This window comes from Lucilia sericata, unplaced genomic scaffold, assembly GCF_015586225.1.
Source record: "Lucilia sericata isolate MDLA Ls3-8-SP2 unplaced genomic scaffold, ASM1558622v1 Contig004380F_arrow, whole genome shotgun sequence".
Taxonomy (NCBI): domain Eukaryota; kingdom Metazoa; phylum Arthropoda; class Insecta; order Diptera; family Calliphoridae; genus Lucilia; species Lucilia sericata.
This window is the reverse complement of record NW_023997236.1, coordinates 3,448-24,744: the sequence shown is the minus strand read 5'-3', so window position 1 is coordinate 24,744 and position 21,297 is coordinate 3,448. Positions and strand designations below refer to the sequence as shown.

Below are 21,297 nucleotides of genomic sequence, written 5' to 3'. Positions count from 1 at the left end.
ACCTTTTAGTTTCAAAACTATAATTCATATATTTATTCCTTCAAACATTTTCATAATATTTCTTTATCACTACTTTTTACTTGTTCTGCTGTAAGTTAAGTTTCTGTTTCTTCTAAGTTATAATATAATGCTTGTGGGAATTTGATTTTTGTATTGGAATGCAAAAATGCTCTACATACAAAGATTTTTATACTTACACATCAAATATAAAATATTTTAAAATTTTTTTTTTAGATGTAAATTGTTGTTTTTTTATAAATATCATTAAATATATAAATGACATACAAATTTAACACGGTGACTGGTGTTGGAATGTAAATGGGAATTCATAATACATGCATATTTGAAGTGATTTTTTTCATATATAGAAAAAAACAAGAGGGGAAGAAAAATGTTTGGTTTTTACATTGTTGTTAGTTTAAAATAAATATTTTATGATATAATTTAAAATAATACATTTTTGAGATTTAATATTAAACAAAAAGTTTTTGCTGAAAATAATGTTAACAATTATGGATTTAAATTGGCAAGAAGTAAACGAGGCAGCCACAAACTAAAAATAAAATAATAAAAATAAGTGTTATTGAATTAAATTTGTATATTTTAGTTAATTAAAATACCTAACAAAGTGCAGGTTTACTATGCCAAAAAGTCCATTACAGTATGGTTCCAACATGCCGGCAATTAAGTTTGAGGCCACTATAACACCTAAACGACCCAATGTTAAGCCCAAACTAACGGCTTTACCTCTATAAATAGGAAATAAAATCATCAATAAGATACAACCTAAAACTGAAAGAACTGAACTAGAACTGAACTAGAACTGAACTAGAACTGAACTAGAACTGAACTAGAACTGAACTAGAACTGAACTAGAACTGAACTAGAACTGAACTAGAACTGAACTAGAACTGAACTAGAACTGAACTAGAACTGAACTAGAACTGAACTAGAACTGAACTAGAACTGAACTAGAACTGAACTAGAACTGAACTAGAACTGAACTAGAACTGAACTAGAACTGAACTAGAACTGAACTAGAACTGAACTAGAACTGAACTAGAACTGAACTAGAACTGAACTAGAACTGAACTAGAACTGAACTAGAACTGAACTAGAACTGAACTAGAACTGAAACTAGAACTGAACTAGAACTGAACTAGAACTGAACTAGAACTGAACTAGAACTGAACTAGAACTGAACTAGAACTGAACTAGAACTGAACTAGAACTGAACTAGAACTGAACTAGAACTGAACTAGAACTGAACTAGAACTGAACTAGAACTGAACTAGAACTGAACTAGAACTGAACTAGAACTGAACTGAACTAGACTGAACTAGAACTAGAACGATAACTGAACTAGAACTGAACTAACTGAACTAGAACTGAACTAGAACTGAACTAGAACTGAACTAGAACTGAACTAGAACTGAACTAGAACTGAACTAGAACTGAACTAGAACTGAACTAGAACTGAACTAGAACTGAACTAGAACTGAACTAGAACTGAACTAGAACTGAACTAGAACTGAACTAGAACTGAACTAGAACTGAACTAGAACTGAACTAGAACTGAACTAGAACTGAACTAGAACTGAACTAGAACTGAACTAGAACTGAACTAGAACTGAACTAAACTGAACTAGAACTGAACTAGAACTGAACTAGAACTGAACTAGAACTGAACTAGAACTGAACTAGAACTGAACTAGAACTGAACTAGAACTGAACTAGAATGAACTAGAACTGAACTAGAACTGAACTAGAAACTAGAACTGAACTAGAACTGAACTAGAACTGAACTAGAACTGAACTAGAACTGAACTAGAACTGAACTAGAACTGAACTAGAACTGAACTAGAACTGAACTAGAACTGAACTAGAACTGAACTAGAACTGAACTAGAACTGAACTAGAACTGAACTAGAACTGAACTAGAACTGAACTAGAACTGAACTAGAACTGAACTAGAACTGAACTAGAACTGAACTAGAACTGAACTAGAACTGAACTAGAACTGAACTAGAACTGAACTAGAACTGAACTAGAACTGAACTAGAACTGAACTAGAACTGAACTAGAACTGAACTAGAACTGAACTAGAACTGATCTAGATCTGAACTAGAACTGAACTAGAACTGAACTAGAACTGAACTAGAACTGAACTAGAACTGAACTAGAACTGAACTAGAACTGAACTAGAACTGAACTAGAACTGAACTAGAACTGAACTAGAACTGAACTAGAACTGAACTAGAACTGAACTAGAACTGAACTAGAACTGAACTAGAACTGAACTAGAACTGAACTAGAACTGAACTAGAACTGAACTAAACTGAACTAGAACTGAACTAGAACTGAACTAGAACTGAACTAGAACTGAACTAGAACTGAACTAGAACTGAACTAGAACTGAACTAGAACTGAACTAGAACTGAACTAGAACTGAACTAGAACTGAACTAGAACTGAACTAGAACTGAACTAGAACTGAACTAGAACTGAACTAGAACTGAACTAGAACTGAACTAGAACTGAACTAGAACTGAACTAGAACTGAACTAGAACCGAACTAGAACTGAACAAGAACTGAACTAGAACTGAACTAGAACTGAACTAGAACTGAACTAGAACTGAACTAGAACTGAACTAGAACTGAACTAGAACTGAACTAGAACTGAACTAGAACTGAACTAGAACTGAACTAGAACTGAACTAGAACTGAACTTGAACTGAACTAGAACTGAACTAGAACTGAACTAAAACTGAACTAGAACTGAAATAGGATTGAACGTAACTAGAATTACACAAAATATTCAATGATTTCTGATTGTACTTCTCACCTCAAATGGGTTGGTACTAAATCCACCATAGCTCCACACATAATGGAAATCGACAAGCCCGGCAATAAAATATACAAACAAACAATACCAAAACTCCGGTAGTACTAGTCACCACATGCAATAGAATACCGCAAAAAGCTCCCACAGCTAAGGAAGCGATTAAGACATTTTTTCTACCCAAGGGGTTCAGCAAAGCACCTTGTATGGAAAATCCTACCAGAAAAGCAAAACCCATGATAATGTTATCGATATAGGTTTTGTGGAAATAGTATCATCACAAAGCTGAAAGGAAAACGTAAAAATTAAAGCTTATCTTTTACATATGACATGTTAAGCTTCCCCCCGATGTCATGCCCTCTAGAGAAGTACCATTAAGACGTTCCCTACTATAAGACTCATCTAGAATTTCACATACCGTAGCACTCTTGCCCGATTGCAGGCCTCCGGCGGAACGATTTACTATTTCTGGAAACCAGATTTGCATGCCATTCGAGGCAAACATCATGCCGAATAAGGCCAATACGGCCAAAGTAACATTTAAGCCATGAGGTTTATAAAACAGGGGTACTGTAGATTTCCAGATATTAGTAATAATGGAACAACCGCGACCCATGGTTAACAAATCAGCATCCGCCAATTCCTCGGGCTTAAGAGAGATACTGGAGCTTTTAAGCACTGAAACCAAATCTAAACCTTTATTATATTGTGATATCCAATTTAAAGCCTTTAAAGCTTCCTTCTCTTTTTCATGGGCCAGCAATAGTTTTGGACTCTCAGGAAAGGAAAGTAATAGCAAACCACCTATTAAACCAGGCAATAAACTAAACAATATAATCAAACGCCAAGGTTTGAAACAAATGTATCAGTTATGCCAAATGACCAGTCCGAAGAAAGCACCAACCATGAAATGGCTAAAAAAAAATACCGAACAAAAAAAACACACACTATAAAAGTTTAAACATAAAAACATTTTACATTTAAAAAGTTTGCCACAAAAAAAATGAGCATATTACTTACCTGGCACATAAATGGCCGTTATGCTTACAAACATGGTCGAATAATTTATGACTACAGCACGATATTTAACGGTATTAAACTCACTAAGGTATGGATATAAGACGCCCGATATGCCACCCAAACTGTGTAATTTGTAAGCAAAAGATAATGTGTGTGTGTGTGGTTAGAATATTGCAATTTGAAAATATATAAAAAATTATAAAATATTAGATAGAAAAAGTTTTATTTTTTTTAGCTGTAATGTTTTTCATTTTTCTAATATTTTACCTGATACCCATAATAAGATTTATGAAATTAAATAGCCATATGTTGGTAACGAACATAGTTATAAATTGCAAAACAATTGTAACGAATGTGGACCATATTAAAACGGTATGTCTGCCCCAAACATCACTAATATAGCCCCAAATGTAGGTGGATAAAACAATACCTATAATTAGACATCATAAATAATATATTACGTAATATGGTGAGGGTAATTAGAGAATAGTGAAGTTGTTGCAAAATTTAAGGAAAATATTGCAAAAAAAAATTTAAGAAAAAAATTTCAACAGGTTGTATAAACTGTTGGAAATAGTTAATAATGTTTCTCAAACAAATAGATAAACTCAGTTCTCTGTATGTTTTACTTCTGCTAGTTATGCTCTAGTTCTGTTTTAGTTCTGTTCTAGTTCTGTTCTAGTTCTGTTCTAGTTCTGTTCGTTATTTAAAGAGAGAAACTATTATCAATTTAAGGAGATTTTTTGAAAAACTTAAAACTAATAGTAAATATTTTAACAATTCAAAAGTTTTCAAAATTTGTAAAAATTCTATTCTGTTCCAGTTCTGTTCTAGTTCTGTTCTAGTTCTGTTCTAGTTCTGTTCTAGTTCTGTTCTAGTTCTGTTCTAGTTCTGTTCTAGTTCTGTTCTAGTTCTGTTCTAGTTCTGTTCTAGTTCTGTTCTAGTTCTGTTCTAGTTCTGTTCTAGTTCTGTTCTAGTTCTGTTCTAGTTCTGTAGTGTTCTGTTCTAGTTCTGTTCTAGTTCTGTTCTAGTTCTGTTCTAGTTCTGTTCTAGTTCTGTTCTAGTTCTGTTCTAGTTCTGTTCTAGTTCTTCTAGTTCTGTTCTAGTTCTGTTCTAGTTCTGTTCTAGTTCTGTTCTAGTTCTGTTCTAGTTCTGTTCTAGTTCTGTTCTAGTTCTGTTCTAGTTCTGTTCTAGTTCTGTTCTAGTTCTGTTCTAGTTCTGTTCTAGTTCTGTTCTAGTTCTGTTCTAGTTCTGTTCTAGTTCTGTTCTAGTTCTGTTCTAGTTCTGTTCTAGTTCTGTTCTAGTTCTGTTCTAGTTCTGTTCTAGTTCTGTTCTAGTTCTGTTCTAGTTCTGTTCTAGTTCTGTTCTAGTTCTGTTCTAGTTCTGTTCTAGTTCTGTTCTAGTTCTGTTCTAGTTCTGTTCTAGTCTGTTCTAGTTCTGTTCTAGTTCTGTTCTGGTTCTGTTCTAGTTCTGTTCTAGTTCTGCTCTAGTTCTGTTCTAGTTCTGTTCTAGTTCGGTTCTAGTGTTCTAGTTGTTCTAGTTCTGTTCTAGTTCTGTTCTAGTTCTGTTCTAGTTCTGTTCTAGTTCTGTTCTAGTTCTGTTCTAGTTCTGTTCTAGTTCTGTTCTAGTTCTGTTCTAGTTCTGTTCTAGTTCTGTTCTAGTTCTGTTCTAGTTCTGTTCTAGTTCTGTTCTAGTTCTGTTCTGGTTCTGTTCTAGTGTTCTAGTTCTGCACTAGTTCTGTTCTAGTTCTGTTCTAGTTCTGTTCTAGTTCTGTTCTAGTTCTGTTCTATTCTAGTTCTAGTTCAGTTCTAGTTCAGTTCTAGTTCAGTTCTAGTTCAGTTCTAGTTCAGTTCTAGTTCAGTTCTAGTTCAGTTCTAGTTCAGTTCTAGTTCTAGTTCAGTTCTAGTTCAGTTCTAGTTCAGTTCTAGTTCAGTTCTAGTTCAGTTCTAGTTCAGTTCTAGTTCAGTTCTAGTTCAGTTCTAGTTCAGTTCTAGTTCAGTTCTAGTTCAGTTCTAGTTCAGTTCTAGTTCAGTTCTAGTTCAGTTCTAGTTCAGTTCTAGTTCAGTTCTAGTTCAGTTCTAGTTCAGTTCTAGTTCAGTTCTAGTTCAGTTCTAGTTCAGTTCTAGTTCAGTTCTAGTTCAGTTCTAGTTCAGTTCTAGTTCAGTTCTAGTTCAGTTCTAGTTCAGTTCTAGTTCAGTTCTAGTTCAGTTCTAGTTCAGTTCTAGTTCAGTTCTAGTTCAGTTCTAGTTCAGTTCTAGTTCAGTTCTAGTTCAGTTCTAGTTCAGTTCTAGTTCAGTTCTAGTTCAGTTCTAGTTCAGTTCTAGTTCAGTTCTAGTTCAGTTCTAGTTCAGTTCTAGTTCAGTTCTAGTTCAGTTCTAGTTCAGTTCTAGTTCAGTTCTAGTTCAGTTCTAGTTCAGTTCTAGTTCAGTTCTAGTTCAGTTCTAGTTCAGTTCTAGTTCAGTTCTAGTTCAGTTCTAGTTCAGTTCTAGTTCAGTTCTAGGTTCAGTTCTAGTTCATTAGTCAGTTCTAGTTCTAGTTCTGTTCTAGTTCTGTTCTAGTTCTGTTCTAGTTCTGTTCTAGTTCTGTTCTAGTTCTGTTCTAGTTCTGTTCTAGTCTGTTCTAGTTTTGTTCTAGTTCTGTTCTAGTTCTGTTCTAGTTCTGTTCTAGTTCTGTTCTAGTTCTGTTCTAGTTCTGTTCTAGTTTGTTCTAGTTCTGTTCTAGTTCTAGTTCTGTCTAGTTCTGTTCTATTTCTGTTCTAGTTCTGTTCTAGTTCTGTTCTAGTTCTGTTCTAGTTCTGTTCTAGTTCTGTTCTAGTTCTGTTCTAGTTCTGTTCTAGTTCTGTTCTAGTTTCTGTTCTAGTTCTGTTCTAGTTCTGTTCTAGTTCTGTTCTAGTTCTGTTCTAGTTCTGTTCTAGTTCTGTTCTAGTTCTGTTCTAGTTCTGTTCTAGTTCTGTTCTAGTTCTGTTCTAGTTCTGTTCTAGTTCTGTTTAGTTCTGTTCTAGTTCTGTTCTAGTTCTGTTCTAGTTCTAGTTCTAGTTCTGTTCTGTTCTAGTTCTGTTCTAGTTCTAGTTCTGTTCTAGTTCTGTTCTAGTTCTGTTCTAGTTCTGTTCTAGTTCTGTTCTGTTCTGTTCTAGTTCTGTTCTAGTTCTGTTCTAGTTCTGTTCTAGTTCTGTTCTAGTTCTGTTCTAGTTGTTCTAGTTCTGTTCTAGTTCTGTTCTAGTTCTGTTCTAGTTCTGTTCTAGTTCTGTTCTAGTTCTGTTCTAGTTCTGTTCTAGTTCTGTTCTAGTTCTGTTCTAGTTCTGTTCTAGTTCTGTTCTAGTTCTGTTCTAGTTCTGTTCTAGTTCTGTTCTAGTTCTGTTCTAGTTCTGTTCTAGTTCTGTTCTAGTTCTGTTCTAGTTCTGTTCTAGTTCTGTTCTAGTTCTGTTCTAGTTCTGTTCTAGTTCTGTTCTAGTTCTGTTCTAGTTCTGTTCTAGTTCTGTTCTAGTTCTGTTCTAGTTCTGTTCTAGTTCTAGTTCTGTTCTAGTTCTGTTCTAGTTCAGTTCTAGTTCAGTTCTAGTTCAGTTCTAGTTCTGTTCTAGTTATGTTCTAGTTATGTTCTAGTTCTGTTCTAGTTCTGTTCTACTTCTGTTCTACTTCTGTTCTAGTTCTGTTCTAGTTCTGTTCTAGTTCTGTTCTAGTTCTGTTCTAGTTCTGTTCTAGTTCTGTTCTAGTTCTGTTCTAGTTCTGTTCTAGTTCTGTTCTAGTTCTGTTCTAGTTCTGTTCTAGTTCTGTTCTAGTTCTGTTCTAGTTCTGTTCTAGTTCTGTTCTAGTTCTGTTCTAGTTCTGTTCTAGTTCTGTTCTAGTTCTGTTCTAGTTCTGTTCTAGTTCTGTTCTAGTTCTGTTCTAGTTCTGTTCTAGTTCTGTTCTAGTTCTGTTCTAGTTCTGTTCTAGTTCTGTTCTAGTTCTGTTCTAGTTCTGTTCTAGTTCTGTTCTAGTTCTGTTCTAGTTCTGTTCTAGTTCTGTTCTAGTTCTGTTCTAGTTCTGTTCTAGTTCTGTTCTAGTTCTGTTCTAGTTCTGTTCTAGTTCTGTTCTAGTTCTGTTCTAGTTCTGTTCTAGTTCTGTTCTAGTTCTGCTCTAGTTCTGTTCTAGTTCTGTTCTAGTTCTGTTCTAGTTCTGTTCTAGTTCTGTTCTGTTCTGTTCTGTTCTGTTCTGTTCTGTTCTAGTTCGTTTTAGTTGTGTCCTGGTTCTATTCAGTTATGTGTTGGCTCTGTTATAGGTATGTTCTAGTTCTATTTTAGTTCATTTCAGTTTAGGTTTAATAAATATAGTTTGCTTAAGTTGTTAATCTTATTTAAAACGTTTAAAATTTTTTATTGCTAAGCTAGTTGGCAGTCGAACAAAATTTAATTTATTACTTCCTTTTTAAGTAATAAAATTTAAAATAATTTACATAAACTCTTAAAGCACTTGTTCTTACCTGTCACACATGCTGCCATCATAACACCTTTTTCACTCTGAGACATATCGAATTCACACTGGGAAGATATAGCAATAATGCCCACCGATAACTGAGCCGCCATAGAGGTCATGGTCAACAAGCCACTGATTAATAACAAAATCCATTGCGTTTTACCAAAACCTATCGTAAAATTTGTTTTTGTTAAATAGTAAATATAGTATAAAATGTTTAAACAAAAGACTCACCTAAAAGGTTTAAAATCTCCTCATAATCCCATATATTACTAACAGCACCTGCCTCAAGTTTTTGCTGCAAATCTCCCGATCCACCCTCAACAACTTCATCACCACCACCAGCAACAACAACAGCTTGCTGTAAGCCTCTCTGCTACTAGCGGATCGTGATTGTTGATCATCAGAAAACTGCATAACTTTTGCGCGCTGTGTTCTTTTTTAGCCGCGATGTAGTATTGTTAAATATTTATTGTTTATAATAAATAAATTCCATTGTAATGTCTACTTATATTTATACTTTTTTTAATCTTAGAGTCTGATTTAAATTAAACTATTACTCAGCTTTAGAATAATTAATAAAGAAAACAAAATACTTGATCGATCAAACACATGTTGTGTGACCACTTTAAAACTGTCGCTTGCAGCAGCCGGTTTATGACGTACAGTGAGTGTGAGTGAGTGTTTGCTTGCAATCATGGCTTAAACAAGCGCTATTGTTAACAACTCTGTGTGGCGGTATTATTGTAGTGTGTTAGTTGTTGTTAGCACAGTTGTTGTTATTGACGTTTTTTTGTTTTGTTTATTTGGAAACATACTGACTGGGGGCATTGTTTTGTTTAACATTTTGGGTGTTGTATACAATATTAAACTGGTTTAAAAAGATGTTTGCATATCTATTAGTCTAACTTTTACGCTCTTTTAACATGACTACCACAAATTTTAATTTTATCGTTTTAGTTATTATAATATAGAAATAATAATGTATTATTGTCATTATCTTTAACAGTTGAATGACTTAAAACTGGTGCATAGTCCAGTAATTTAAGTCGCAAAATGTGTGTGTTATTCGAACCAATTAGTATTTTGTTGTTTAACAAAAAATTTATTACTTTTATCAAATAATTTTTTTTTTTTGTCTTTTTATAAAAAAATATTTTGGGGGATTTCATTTTTCCCCCAAAATTTCAAGATAATTTAATTTCTAAATCAAATGTAGATGGGAATTTTTACCTCTTCTTTGACTAACATATAAATTGTTAAAAGTCGAAAAATAAAATTAATTTCATTGTTAAGCTTGAATGAAACAGATTCATAAAAATTTCAAATAAACAAGAAATTTGATTACATTAAAGTAACAGAACATGTTAAAAATGGTTAAATTAAAAAAAAAGATTATTCAGAATTCCCGAAATTTATAGAAAAATTTTCAAAACATTCGTTATTTAAAGAGAGAAACTATTATCAATTTAAGGAGATTTTTAGAAAAACTTAAAACTAATAGTAAATATTTTAACAATTCAAAAGTTTTCAAAATTTGTAAAAATTCTATTCTGTTCTGTTCCAGTTCTGTTCTAGTTCTGTTCTAGTTCTGTTCTAGTTCTGTTCTAGTTCTGTTCTAGTTCTGTTCTAGTTCTGTTCTAGTTCTGTTCTAGTTCTGTTCTAGTTCTGTTCTAGTTCTGTTCTAGTTCTGTTCTAGTTCTGTTCTAGTTCTGTTCTAGTTCTGTTCTAGTTCTGTTCTAGTTCTGTTCTAGTTCTGTTCTAGTTCTGTTCTAGTTCTGTTCTAGTTCTTAGTTCTGTTCTAGTTCTGTTCTAGTTCTGTTCTAGTTCTGTTCTAGTTCTGTTCTAGTTCGTTCTAGTTCTGTTCTAGTTCTGTTCTAGTTCTGTTCTAGTTCTGTTCTAGTTCTGTTCTAGTTCTGTCTAGTTCTGTTCTAGTTCTGTTCTAGTACTGTTCTAGTTCTGTTCTAGTTCTGTTCTAGTTCTAGTTCTGTTCTGTTCTAGTTCTGTTCTAGTTCTGTTCTAGTTCTGTTCTAGTTCTGTTCTAGTTCTGTTCTAGTTCTGTTCTAGTTCTGTTCTAGTTCTGTTCTAGTTCGTTCTAGTTCTGTTCTAGTTCTGTTCTAGTTCTGTTCTAGTTCTGTTCTAGTTCTGTTCTAGTTGTCTAGTTCTGTTCTAGTTCTGTTCTAGTTCTGTTCTGTTCTGTTCTAGTTCTGTTCTAGTTCTGTTCTAGTTCTGTTCTAGTTCTGTTCTAGTTCTGTTCTAGTTCTGTTCTAGTTCTGTTCTAGTTCTGTTCTAGTTCTGTTCTAGTTCTGTTCTAGTTCTGTTCTAGTTCTGTTCTAGTTCTGTTCTAGTTCAGTTCTAGTTCTGTTCTAGTTCTGTTCTAGTTCTGTTCTGGTTCTGTTCTAGTTCTGTTCTAGTTCTGCTCTAGTTCTGTTCTAGTTCTGTTCTAGTTCTGTTCTGTTCTAGTTCTGTTCTAGTTCTGTTCTAGTTCTATTCTAGTTCTAGTTCAGTTCTAGTTCAGTTCTAGTTCAGTTCTAGTTCAGTTCTAGTTCAGTTCTAGTTCAGTTCTAGTTCAGTTCTAGTTCAGTTCTAGTTCAGTTCTAGTTCAGTTCTAGTTCAGTTCTAGTTCAGTTCTAGTTCAGTTCTAGTTCAGTTCTAGTTCAGTTCTAGTTCAGTTCTAGTTCAGTTCTAGTTCAGTTCTAGTTCAGTTCTAGTTCAGTTCTAGTTCAGTTCTAGTTCAGTTCTAGTTCAGTTCTAGTTCAGTTCTAGTTCAGTTCTAGTTCAGTTCTAATTCAGTTCTAGTTCGGTTCTAGTTCAGTTCAGTTCTAGTTCAGTTCTAGTTCAGTTCTAGTTCAGTTCTAGTTCAGTTCTAGTTCAGTTCTAGTTCAGTTCTAGTTCAGTTCTAGTTCAGTTCTAGTTCAGTTCTAGTTCAGTTCTAGTTCAGTCTAGTTCAGTTCTAGTTCAGTTCTAGTTCAGTTCTAGTTCAGTTCTAGTTCAGTTCTAGTTCAGTTCTAATTCAGTTCTAGTTCAGTTCTAGTTTAGTTCTAGTTCAGTTCCAGTTCAGTTCTAGTTCAGTTCTAGATCAGTTCTAGTTCTGTTCTAGATCAGTTCTTGTTCTGTTCTAGTTTAGTTCTAATGGAAAATAGAGTTTTAAATTCAATTTGTGAATTAAAAATTTTTGTAATAATCTAAATTTTATCGGACATGTTCGAAAAACTCGACATTTACGAACAACTACATATGTAAAAGAATAAAAAATTTTGCTTTTATAGAAGGTTTTCTTAAACTTTTTTTACTTGTTGATAATACTAGATTTAAAATAATTAAAATAGGTTAATGATTTCTAATAAGTTTGAGTTTTCAAAAGTTGTTAGCTAAAGTTGCATAGTCGTTTAATCACATCTCATAATATAAGTTCACATTAGGAAATCACTTATACAGTTCTCCGATTTGTTTAATGGATTTAACTTTACTTTAATTTTATAATGTTATAACATTTACTTTAATTTTATAATGTTATAACATTTACTTTAATTTTATAATGTTATAACATTTTCAAAATTAGAAACATTAATTTTCAAAAAATATTTCTGAATGAAAATTTCAATATTGTAACATTACCTTAAGTAGGTCACACTTAAACCAATAACATCATCTTCAAAACAAAAGAACAGATATTTAACTAACTTAAGTACTACACTATTTCGTGAAATATCTGTTTTTCACTCTAAGAACTTCTTGTTGATTTACTTACACATTGTCTTATTTGTACAATTGGTCTCTACTATTTTACAGCATTTTAAAACATCTTTAATTTTACTATAAATAGTTTTGAAAATGTCGAAAATTGCATCACTTCAAATTGTTCTTTACAAATCAATTGAAGTAGCTAAAAATGAAATTTTCATTATATCTTATTTCTTTGGCCCTTTTGGGTTCAACATTCGGCGTAAATGCCTCAAAGGCATCCGGCAATAGTACCCGAAGCGGCGGCGGTTTTAAGGAAAAATTGTGTGCAATGGGCAAAACTCAATTCTGTCCACCACCAGAACCTATCCCTACTACAACGACAACACTTATTCCCACTGATATTATACCAACTCCAACATTGCCACCAACTCCTCCAATTCCTACTACCACAGCTACTGGATTACCCACTACCTCGACACAGGTACTTCACCAACCACGGAAACTCTTGAACCACCCACCGATACATCACCGCCAACCACTTCATCACCTGATCCAGATGCTACGCCCTGAGCAGAAGAAACGTAAAGCACGCAGAAATCGTAAAATCCGTCGCCGCAATCGTAAGCAACGTAAAGCCCGCCGCAATCGTCGCCGTGTTATGCGTGGATAAACATGATATTTGTCTGGAAACTTAATATATTTGAAAACATACTGAAAATTATAATCTAGTTGTTTTATTAAAAAGGTTCAGTTCTAGTTATAGTTCAGTTCTAGTTCAGTTCTAGTTCAGTTCTAGTTCAGTTCTAGTTCAGTTCTAGTTCAGTTCTAGTTCAGTTCTAGTTCAGTTCTAGTTCAGTTCTAGTTCAGTTCTAGTTCAGTTCTAGTTCAGTTCTAGTCAGTTCTAGTTCAGTTCTAGTTCAGTTCTACTTCAGTTCTAGTTCAGTTCTAGTTCAGTTCTAGTTCAGTTCTAGTTCAGTTCTAGTTCAGTTCTAGTTCAGTTCTAGTTCAGTTCTAGTTCAGTTCTAGTTCAGTTCTAGTTCAGTTCTAGTTCAGTTCTAGTTCAGTTCTAGTTCAGTTCTAGTTCAGTTTCTAGTTCAGTTCTAGTTCAGTTCTAGTTCAGTTCTAGTTCAGTTAGTTCAGTTCTAGTTCAGTTCTAGTTCAGTTTCTAGTTCAGTTCTAGTTCAGTTCTAGTTCAGTTCTAGTTCAGTTCTAGTTCAGTTCTAGTTCAGTTCTAGTTCAGTTCTAGTCAGTTCTAGTTCAGTTCTAGTTCAGTTTCTAGTTCAGTTCTAGTTCAGTTCTAGTTCAGTTCTAGTTCAGTTCTAGTTCAGTTCTAGTTCAGTTCTAGTTCAGTTCTAGTTCAGTTCTAGTTCAGTTCAGTTCTAGTTCGTTTCTAGTTCAGTTCTAGTTAGTTCTAGTTCAGTTCTAGTTCAGTTCTAGTTCAGTTCTAGTTCAGTTCTAGTTCAGTTCTAGTTCTAGTTCAGTTCTAGTTCAGTTCTAGTTCAGTTCTAGTTTCAGTTCTAGTTCAGTTCTAGTTCAGTTCTAGTTCATTTCCAGTTCAGTTCTAGTCAGTTCTAGTTCAGTTCTAATTCAGTTCTAATTCAGTTCTAATTCAGTTCTAGTTAGTTCTAGTTCAGTTCTAGTTCAGTTCTAGTTCAGTTCTAGTTCAGTTCTAGTTCAGTTCTAGTTCAGTTCTAGTTTCAGTTCTAGTTCGGGTTTCTAGTTCAGTTCTAGATTCAGTTCTAGTTCAGTTCTAGTTCAGTTCTAGTTCCGTTCTAGTTCAGTCCTAGTTCAGTCCTAGTTCAGTTCTAGTTCAGTTCTAGTTTCAGTTCTAGTTCAGTTCTAGTTCAGTTCTAGTTCAGTTCTAGTTCAGTTCTAGTTCAGTTCTAGTCAGTTCTAGTTCAGTTTCTAGTTAGTTCTAGTTCAGTTCTAGTTCAGTTCTAGTTCAGTTCTAGTTCAGTTCTAGTTCAGTTCTAGTTCAGTTCTAGTTCAGTTCTAGTTCATTCTAGTTTAGTTCTAGTTCAGTTCTAGTTCAGTTCTAGTTCGGTTCTAGTTCGTTTTAGTTCGTTCTAGTTCAGTCCTATTTCAGTCCTAAGTTCAGTTCTTAGTTCAGTTCTAGTTCAGTTCTATTTAGTTCTAGTTCAGTTCTAGTTCAGTTCTAGTTCAGTTCTAGTTCAGTTCTAGTTCAGTTATAGTTCAGTTGTAGTTCAGTTCTAGTTCAGTTCTAGTTCAGTTCTAGTTCAGTTCTAGTTCAGTTCTAGTTCAGTTCTAGTTCAGTTCTAGTTCAGTTCTAGTTCAGTTCTAGTTCAGTTCTAGTTCAGTTCTAGTTCAGTTCTAGTTCAGTTCTAGTTCAGTTCTAGTTCAGTTCTAGTTCAGTTCTAGTTCTGTTCTAGTTCAGTTCTAGTTCAGTTCTAGTTCAGTTCTAGTTCAGTTCTAGTTCAGTTCTAGTTCAGTTCTAGTTCAGTTCTAGTTTAGTTCTAGTTCAGTTCTAGTTCAGTTCTAGTTCGGTTCTAGTTCAGTTTTAGTTCAGTTCTAGTTCAGTCCTAGTTCAGTTCTAGTTCAGTTTCTAGTTCAGTTCTATTTTAGTTCTAGTTCAGTTCTAGTTCCGTTCTAGTTCAGTTCTAGTTCAGTTCTAGTTCAGTTCTAGTTCAGTTCTAGTTCAGTTCTAGTTCAGTTCTAGTTCAGTTCTAGTTCAGTTCTAGTTCAGTTCTAGTTCAGTTCTAGTTCAGTTCTAGTTCAGTTCTAGTTCAGTTCTAGTTCAGTTCTAGTTCAGTTCTAGTTCAGTTCTAGTTCAGTTCTAGTTCAGTTCTAGTTCAGTTCTAGTTCAGTTCTAGTTCAGTTCTAGTTCAGTTCTAGTTCAGTTCTAGTTCAGTTCTAGTTCAGTTCTAGTTCAGTTCTAGTTCAGTTCTAGTTCATTTCCAGTTCAGTTCTAGTTCAGTTCTAGTTCAGTTCTAATTCAGTTCTAGTTCAGTTCTAGTTCAGTTCTAGTTCAGTTCTAGTTCAGTTCTAGTTCAGTTCTAGTTCAGTTCTAGTTCAGTTCTAGTTCGGTTCTAGTTCAGTTCTAGTTCAGTTCTAGTTCAGTTCTAGTTCAGTTCTAGTTCCGTTCTAGTTCAGTCCTAGTTCAGTCCTAGTTCAGTTCTAGTTCAGTTCTAGTTCAGTTCTAGTTCAGTTCTAGTTCAGTTCTAGTTCAGTTCTAGTTCAGTTCTAGTTCAGTTCTAGTTCAGTTCTAGTTCAGTCTAGTTCAGTTCTAGTTCAGTTCTAGTTCAGTTCTAGTTCAGTTCTAGTTCAGTTCTAGTTCAGTTCTAGTTCAGTTCTAGTTCAGTTCTAGTTCAGTTCTAGTTCAGTTCTAGTTCAGTTCTAGTTCAGTTCTAGTTCAGTTCTAGTTTAGTTCTAGTTCAGTTCTAGTTCAGTTCTAGTTCGGTTCTAGTTCAGTTTTAGTTCAGTTCTAGTTCAGTCCTATTTCAGTCCTAGTTCAGTCTAGTTCAGTTCTAGTTCAGTTCTAGTTCAGTTCTATTTTAGTTCTAGTTCAGTTCTAGTTCAGTTCTAGTTCAGTTCTAGTTCAGTTCTAGTTCAGTTCTAGTTCAATTCTAGTAGTCAGTTCTAGTTCAGTTCTAGTTCAGTTCTAGTTCATAGTTCAGTTCTAGTTCAGTTCTAGTTCAGTTCTAGTTCAGTTCTAGTTCAGTTCTAGTTCAGTTCTAGTTCAGTTCTAGTTCAGTTCTAGTTCAGTTCTAGTTCAGTTCTAGTTCAGTTCATAGTTCAGTTCTAGTTCAGTTCTAGTTCAGTTCTAGTTCAGTTCTAGTTCAGTTCTAGTTCAGTTCTAGTTCAGTTCTAGTTCAGTTCTAGTTCAGTTCTAGTTCAGTTCTAGTTCAGTTCTAGTTCAGTTCTAGTTCAGTTCTAGTTCAGTTCTAGTTCAGTTCTAGTTCAGTTCTAGTTCAGTTCTAGTTCAGTTCTAGTTCAGTTCTAGTTCAGTTCTAGTTCAGTTCTAGTTCAGTTCTAGTTCAGTTCTAGTTCAGTTCTAGTTCAGTTCTAGTTCAGTTCTAGTTCAGTTCTAGTTCAGTTCTAGTTCAATTCTAGTTCAATTCTAGTTCAGTTCTAGTTAAGTCCTACTTCAATTACAAATAGTAATTGTTTAAAGAAAAAATTTAATTTTCGAAAAAAAATTTTCGAATAAAAATTTTTGAATAATTTGAAAATTATGGAACAATTTTGAAAAACTAGACATTTTTTCCTCATTTATGGATAATTTCAAAAATTTTAGTAATTTATAACTTATTTATTAGTTTATCTTATATATTTAACAACTACAAACTACTTAATTTTAATTTGTAAAAAATTGTTTTTATACTAAATCGGCAAATAATAAACGATGCCAGCACAAACTGTAAAGAAGGACAAATTTAGTATATTTTTCAAATATTAAGTGGTCTCTGTACTGAAAAGAACACTCACCAAAAAGTACACAAGTAATTATGCCAAAAATGCCCGCACAATATGGCTGTAACATAGCGGCAAATAAATTTGTGGCCACTATAGTGCCGATGCGGCCCAAGGTAAAACCCAAACTGACGGCTTTTCCTCTGTAAATAAAGTTAAAATTTTAGAAATACGACTTTTAGTTGCAATTTCACTTAAAACTTACCTAAAATGTGTGGGCACTAAATCCACTATGATGCCACACATAACCGAAACCCCCAGGCCCGGTAACAAGATACACAAACAAAGTAATATCAAAATACCCGTTGTGTTAGTGATGATATTAAATAATATGCCACATAAAGCTCCTATCAGTATGCCGCCAATTAAAACATTTTTTCTACCCAAAGGTCTTAATAGCATACCCTGTACGGAAAATCCCACCAGAAAGGCTAAACCCATGATCATGTTATTGATATAGGTTTTAGGGGAAATGGTATCATCACAAACCTTTTAAAAGTTCATTATTTATATAAAGCTTTCTATAATTGTAATTTAAAAACTTACTAGACTTATATCACCCTCTTCATTTGTTACATTCAAACGATCACGTCTATAGGATTCATCTAAAATTTCACACAATGTTGTGCTATTACCCCATACTGAACCACCAACTGAACGATTAACTATTTCGGGAAACCATACCTGCATACCACTGGAACAAAACATTATGCCCAGAAAAGCTATAACAGCTAAGATAACATTCGTGCCATGAGGTTTATGGAACAGTGGTACTGTAGCTTTCCATATTTTCGTGATAACAGAGAAACCCGAACCCATTGTTAGCAAATCAGCATCTGCTAACTCTTCTGTTTTTAAATAAATTTTCGTAGTCTTTAGCATAACCTCTAAACTTTTGCCAGTATTAAATTTCGAAATCCAATAGAGAGCTTTTAAAGCTTCATCTTGTTTGTCATGGGCCAATAAAAGTTTTGGACTTTCAGGAAAGGGTAACAATATTAAAGCACCAATAAAACCAGGCAGCATACTTAACAATATAATCAAACGCCAGGGTTTGAAGGTAAATGAATCAGATATTTCAAAGGACCAATTGTAGGACAGCACCAACCAGGAAATGGCTGTGTTCAGAATAAATAGATTATATTATTATTTATCCATGTATGTTGTCATTGTTCGCCAAATTACCTGGCACAAACATAACTGTTACACTAACAAACATAGTAGAATAATTTATAACTATAGCACGATATCTAGCCGTATTGAACTCACTAAGATACGGATACATGGCACCTAATATACCACCTAAACTGTAAGGAAGAAATTGGACTGAGTAACTTAGAAGTTTGTTTAATCTATTTCATATATTATGTAAGTTACCTGATTCCCATTACAAGATTTATAATATTGTATAACCAAATATTGGTTACAAACATTATTACGAATTGCAGGAAGTTTGAAACAAACATGGACCATAATAAAACCGTGCGTCTACCCCAAACATCACTCATACAGCCCCAAAAATAGGTTGAGATAACCACACCTGTAACAAACAAATATTTAAAATCTTTTATAAAAACATTTCGAAACTCTCGACTTTTTTCGATAATTTTCGAAAGATAATTTCGAGAAGAGAGAATTTCGAAAATTTTAGAGAATTTTGAACAATTTCTATAAAAATAGAGAATTTTGAACAATTTCTGTAAAAATAGAGAATTTCGAAAATTTTCTATAGAAATAGAGAATTTCGAAAATTTTCTATAGAAGTAGAGAATTTTGAAAATTTTCTATAGAAGTAGAGAATTTCGAAAATTTTCTATAGAAATAGAGAATTTCGAAAATTTTCTATAGAAATAGAGAATTTCGAAAATTTTCTATAGAAATAGAGAATTTCGAAAATTTTCTATAGAAATAGAGAATTTCGAAAATTTTCTATAGAAATAGAGAATTTCGAAAATTTTCTATAGAAATAGAGAATTTCGAAAATTTTCTATAGAAATAGAGAATTTCGAAAATTTTCTATAGAAGTAGAGAATTTCGAAAATTTTCTATAGAAGTAGAGAATTTCGAAAATTTTCTATAGAAATACAGAATTTCGAAAATTTTCTATAGAAATAGAGAATTTCGGAAATTATCTATAGAAATAGAGAATTTCGAAAATTTTCTATGGAAATAGAGAATTTCGAAAATTTTCTATGGAAATAGAGAATTTCGAAAATTATCTATAGAAATAGAGAATTTCGAAAATTTTCTATGGAAATAGAGAATTTCGAAAATTATCTATAGAAATAGAGAATTTCGAAAATTTTCTATGGAAATAGAGAATTTCGAAAATTATCTATGGAAATAGAGAATTTCGAAAATTATCTATAGAAATAGAGAATTTCGAAAATTTTCTATAAAAAAAGAGAATTTCGAAAATTTTCTATAAAAAGAGAGAATTTCAAAAATTTTCTCTAATAAGAGAGAATTTCAAAAATTTTCTCTAATAAGAGAGAATTTCAAAAATTTTCCCTAAAAAGAGAGAATTTCAAAAATTTTCTCTAAAAAGAGAGAATTTCAAAAATTTTCTCTAAAAGAGAGAATTTTAAAAATTTTCTCTAAAAAAAGAGAGAATTTCAAAAATTTTCTCTAAAAAAAGAGAGAATTTCAAAAATTTTCTCTAAAAAGAGAGAATTTCGAAAATTTTCTATAAAAGAGAGAATTTCGAAAATTTTCTATAAAAAGAGAGAATTTCGAAAATTTTCTATAAAAAGAGAGAATTTCGAAAATTTTCTATAAAAAGAGAGAATTTCGAAAATTTTCTATAAAAAGAGAGAATTTCGAAAATTTTCTATAAAAATAGAGAATTTCGAAAATTTTCTATAAAAATAGAGAATTTCGAAAATTTTCTATAAAATAGAGAATTTCGAAAATTTTCTATAAAAATAGAGAATTTCGAAAATTTTCTATAAAAATAGAGAATTTCGAAAATTTTCTATAAAAATAGAGAATTTCGAAAATTTTCTATAAAAATAGAGAATTTCGAAAATTTTCTATAAAAATAGAGAATTTCGAAAATTTTCTATAAAAATAGAGAATTTCGAAAATTTTCTATAAAAATAGAGAATTTCGAAAATTTTCTCTAAAAAAGAGAGAATTTCGAAAATTTTCTCTAAAAAAAGAGAGAATTTCGAAAATTTCTCTAAAAAAAGAGAGAATTTCGAAAATTTTCTCTAAAAAAAGAGAGAATTTCGAAAATTTTCTCTAAAAAAAGAGAGAATTTCGAAAATTTTCTCTAAAAAAAGAGAGAATTTCGAAAATTTTCTATAAAAATAGAGAATTTCGAAAATTTTCTATAAAAATAGAGAATTTCGAAAATTTTCTATAAAAATAGAGAATTTCGAAAATTTTCTATAAAAATAGAGAAAATTTTCGAAAATTTTCTATAAAAATAGAGAATTTCGAAAATTTTCTATAAAAATAGAGAATTTCGAAAATTTTCTATAAAAATAGAGAATTTCGAAAATTTTCTATAAAAATAGAGAATTTCGAAAATTTTCTATAAAAATAGAAAATTTCGAAAATTTTCTATGAAAATAGAAAATTATATAGTTAGTATTCTTAGATTGTTTTTGTTAAGATAACAGCTTTTAAGATTTTCCCAAAGATAGCTTAATTAAGCGCTATGTCTGCTTAAGCCTTGTTGTAGCTTCCCAGTGGCGAGCAAATCCCAATTCGAACCACGAATCGCATCTTCCACTGGCATACCCTTGTGGGAAACCAAAAAATTTTTTCAAAAATTTCACTTTTTATACAAAATTTTTAAGAAATTTTACTTTTTATACAAAATTATACAGAAATTTCACTTTTTTATAAAAAATTTCTATTGCTATGTGAAATATTTATTGATCCATGCACTCTACTTACCCGTCACACAAGACGCCATCATTATACCCCTTTCTTTTTGTGTTATATCAAATTCACACTGTGAGGCAATGCCTATTATACCAACCGATAAAACAGCAGACATAGAAGTCATGGTCAATAAGCCACTGACCAGCAATAAAATCCATTGCGTTTTTCCAAAACCTTAAAATTTTAGCAAAATTTTATATTTATAATTTCCAGAAATTGGATATATTTAGCTTACCTAGTATTTCCAAAATTTCCTCATAATCCATAAACCATTAGCATTGCCATTCTCTAGTTTTTGTGGTATATCACCTGCCATTATAGCTCCATCTTCTTGATCAGGCATTCGTAAATTTTCTGTTGATCTTATTAAGGATCGTACATGTTGTTCGCCAGAGGGTTGCATTTCATTTGAGCCGTTCTTTTTGAAATCTTTTTCATATAAAATCCAGTTTAATATTTAGTTGATAATATTTAAAATATTTGCTTATATACACGGTTAAATTAATAATTCTTCAATAAAAATTATAGAAATGTATATAAATTGTATTGTTATTTAAATTATATTATAAAGTCGTTCGACTACACCTTGTTGAGGAGGTAGTAGAGTTTTCAGTTTGTGATATATGTATATGAGAGCAAGCATTCATATTTGGCCGATTTTTTTTAGCGATTTTAAGGTGGCCTCTGGTAGGTTAATGATTAGCATACCAGTCTGGTAGACCGGAGTTGGTAGGTTTGATTCCCACCTAAGGTAAAAGAGCGCACAACAGGCCCGAGGACCAGATGTACTTCTGTTGAAGTATTGTTGTATATGCACTACTAACTAACTAACTAACTAACTATAACTAACTAACTAACTACTACTAACTAACTAACTAACTAACTAACTAACTAACTAACTAACTAACTAACTACTACTAACTAACTACTACTAACCTACTAACTAACTAACTAACTAATACTAACTAACTAACT

At 32.4% G+C, this 21,297-nt stretch overlaps 1 protein-coding gene and 1 pseudogene across 1 annotated transcript; both read right to left on the bottom strand.

The window, feature by feature from the left end:
* Positions 1–283: 283 nt before the first annotated feature.
* LOC119615192 lies at positions 284–8,924 on the bottom strand (annotated as a pseudogene).
* Positions 8,925–16,253: 7,329 nt separating this feature from the next.
* On the bottom strand, positions 16,254–20,775 carry LOC119615193 (synaptic vesicle glycoprotein 2C-like). Its single transcript, XM_037971270.1, has 8 exons — positions 20,558–20,775; positions 20,335–20,496; positions 17,806–17,968; positions 17,614–17,735; positions 16,975–17,546; positions 16,634–16,917; positions 16,444–16,571; positions 16,254–16,373 (listed from the first exon to the last, which is right to left on the bottom strand). Exons 1-8 carry the CDS (start codon positions 20,586–20,588, stop codon positions 16,339–16,341), a joined length of 1,497 nt encoding a protein of 498 aa, XP_037827198.1. The 5' UTR covers positions 20,589–20,775; the 3' UTR covers positions 16,254–16,338.
* Positions 20,776–21,297: the final 522 nt, after the last annotated feature.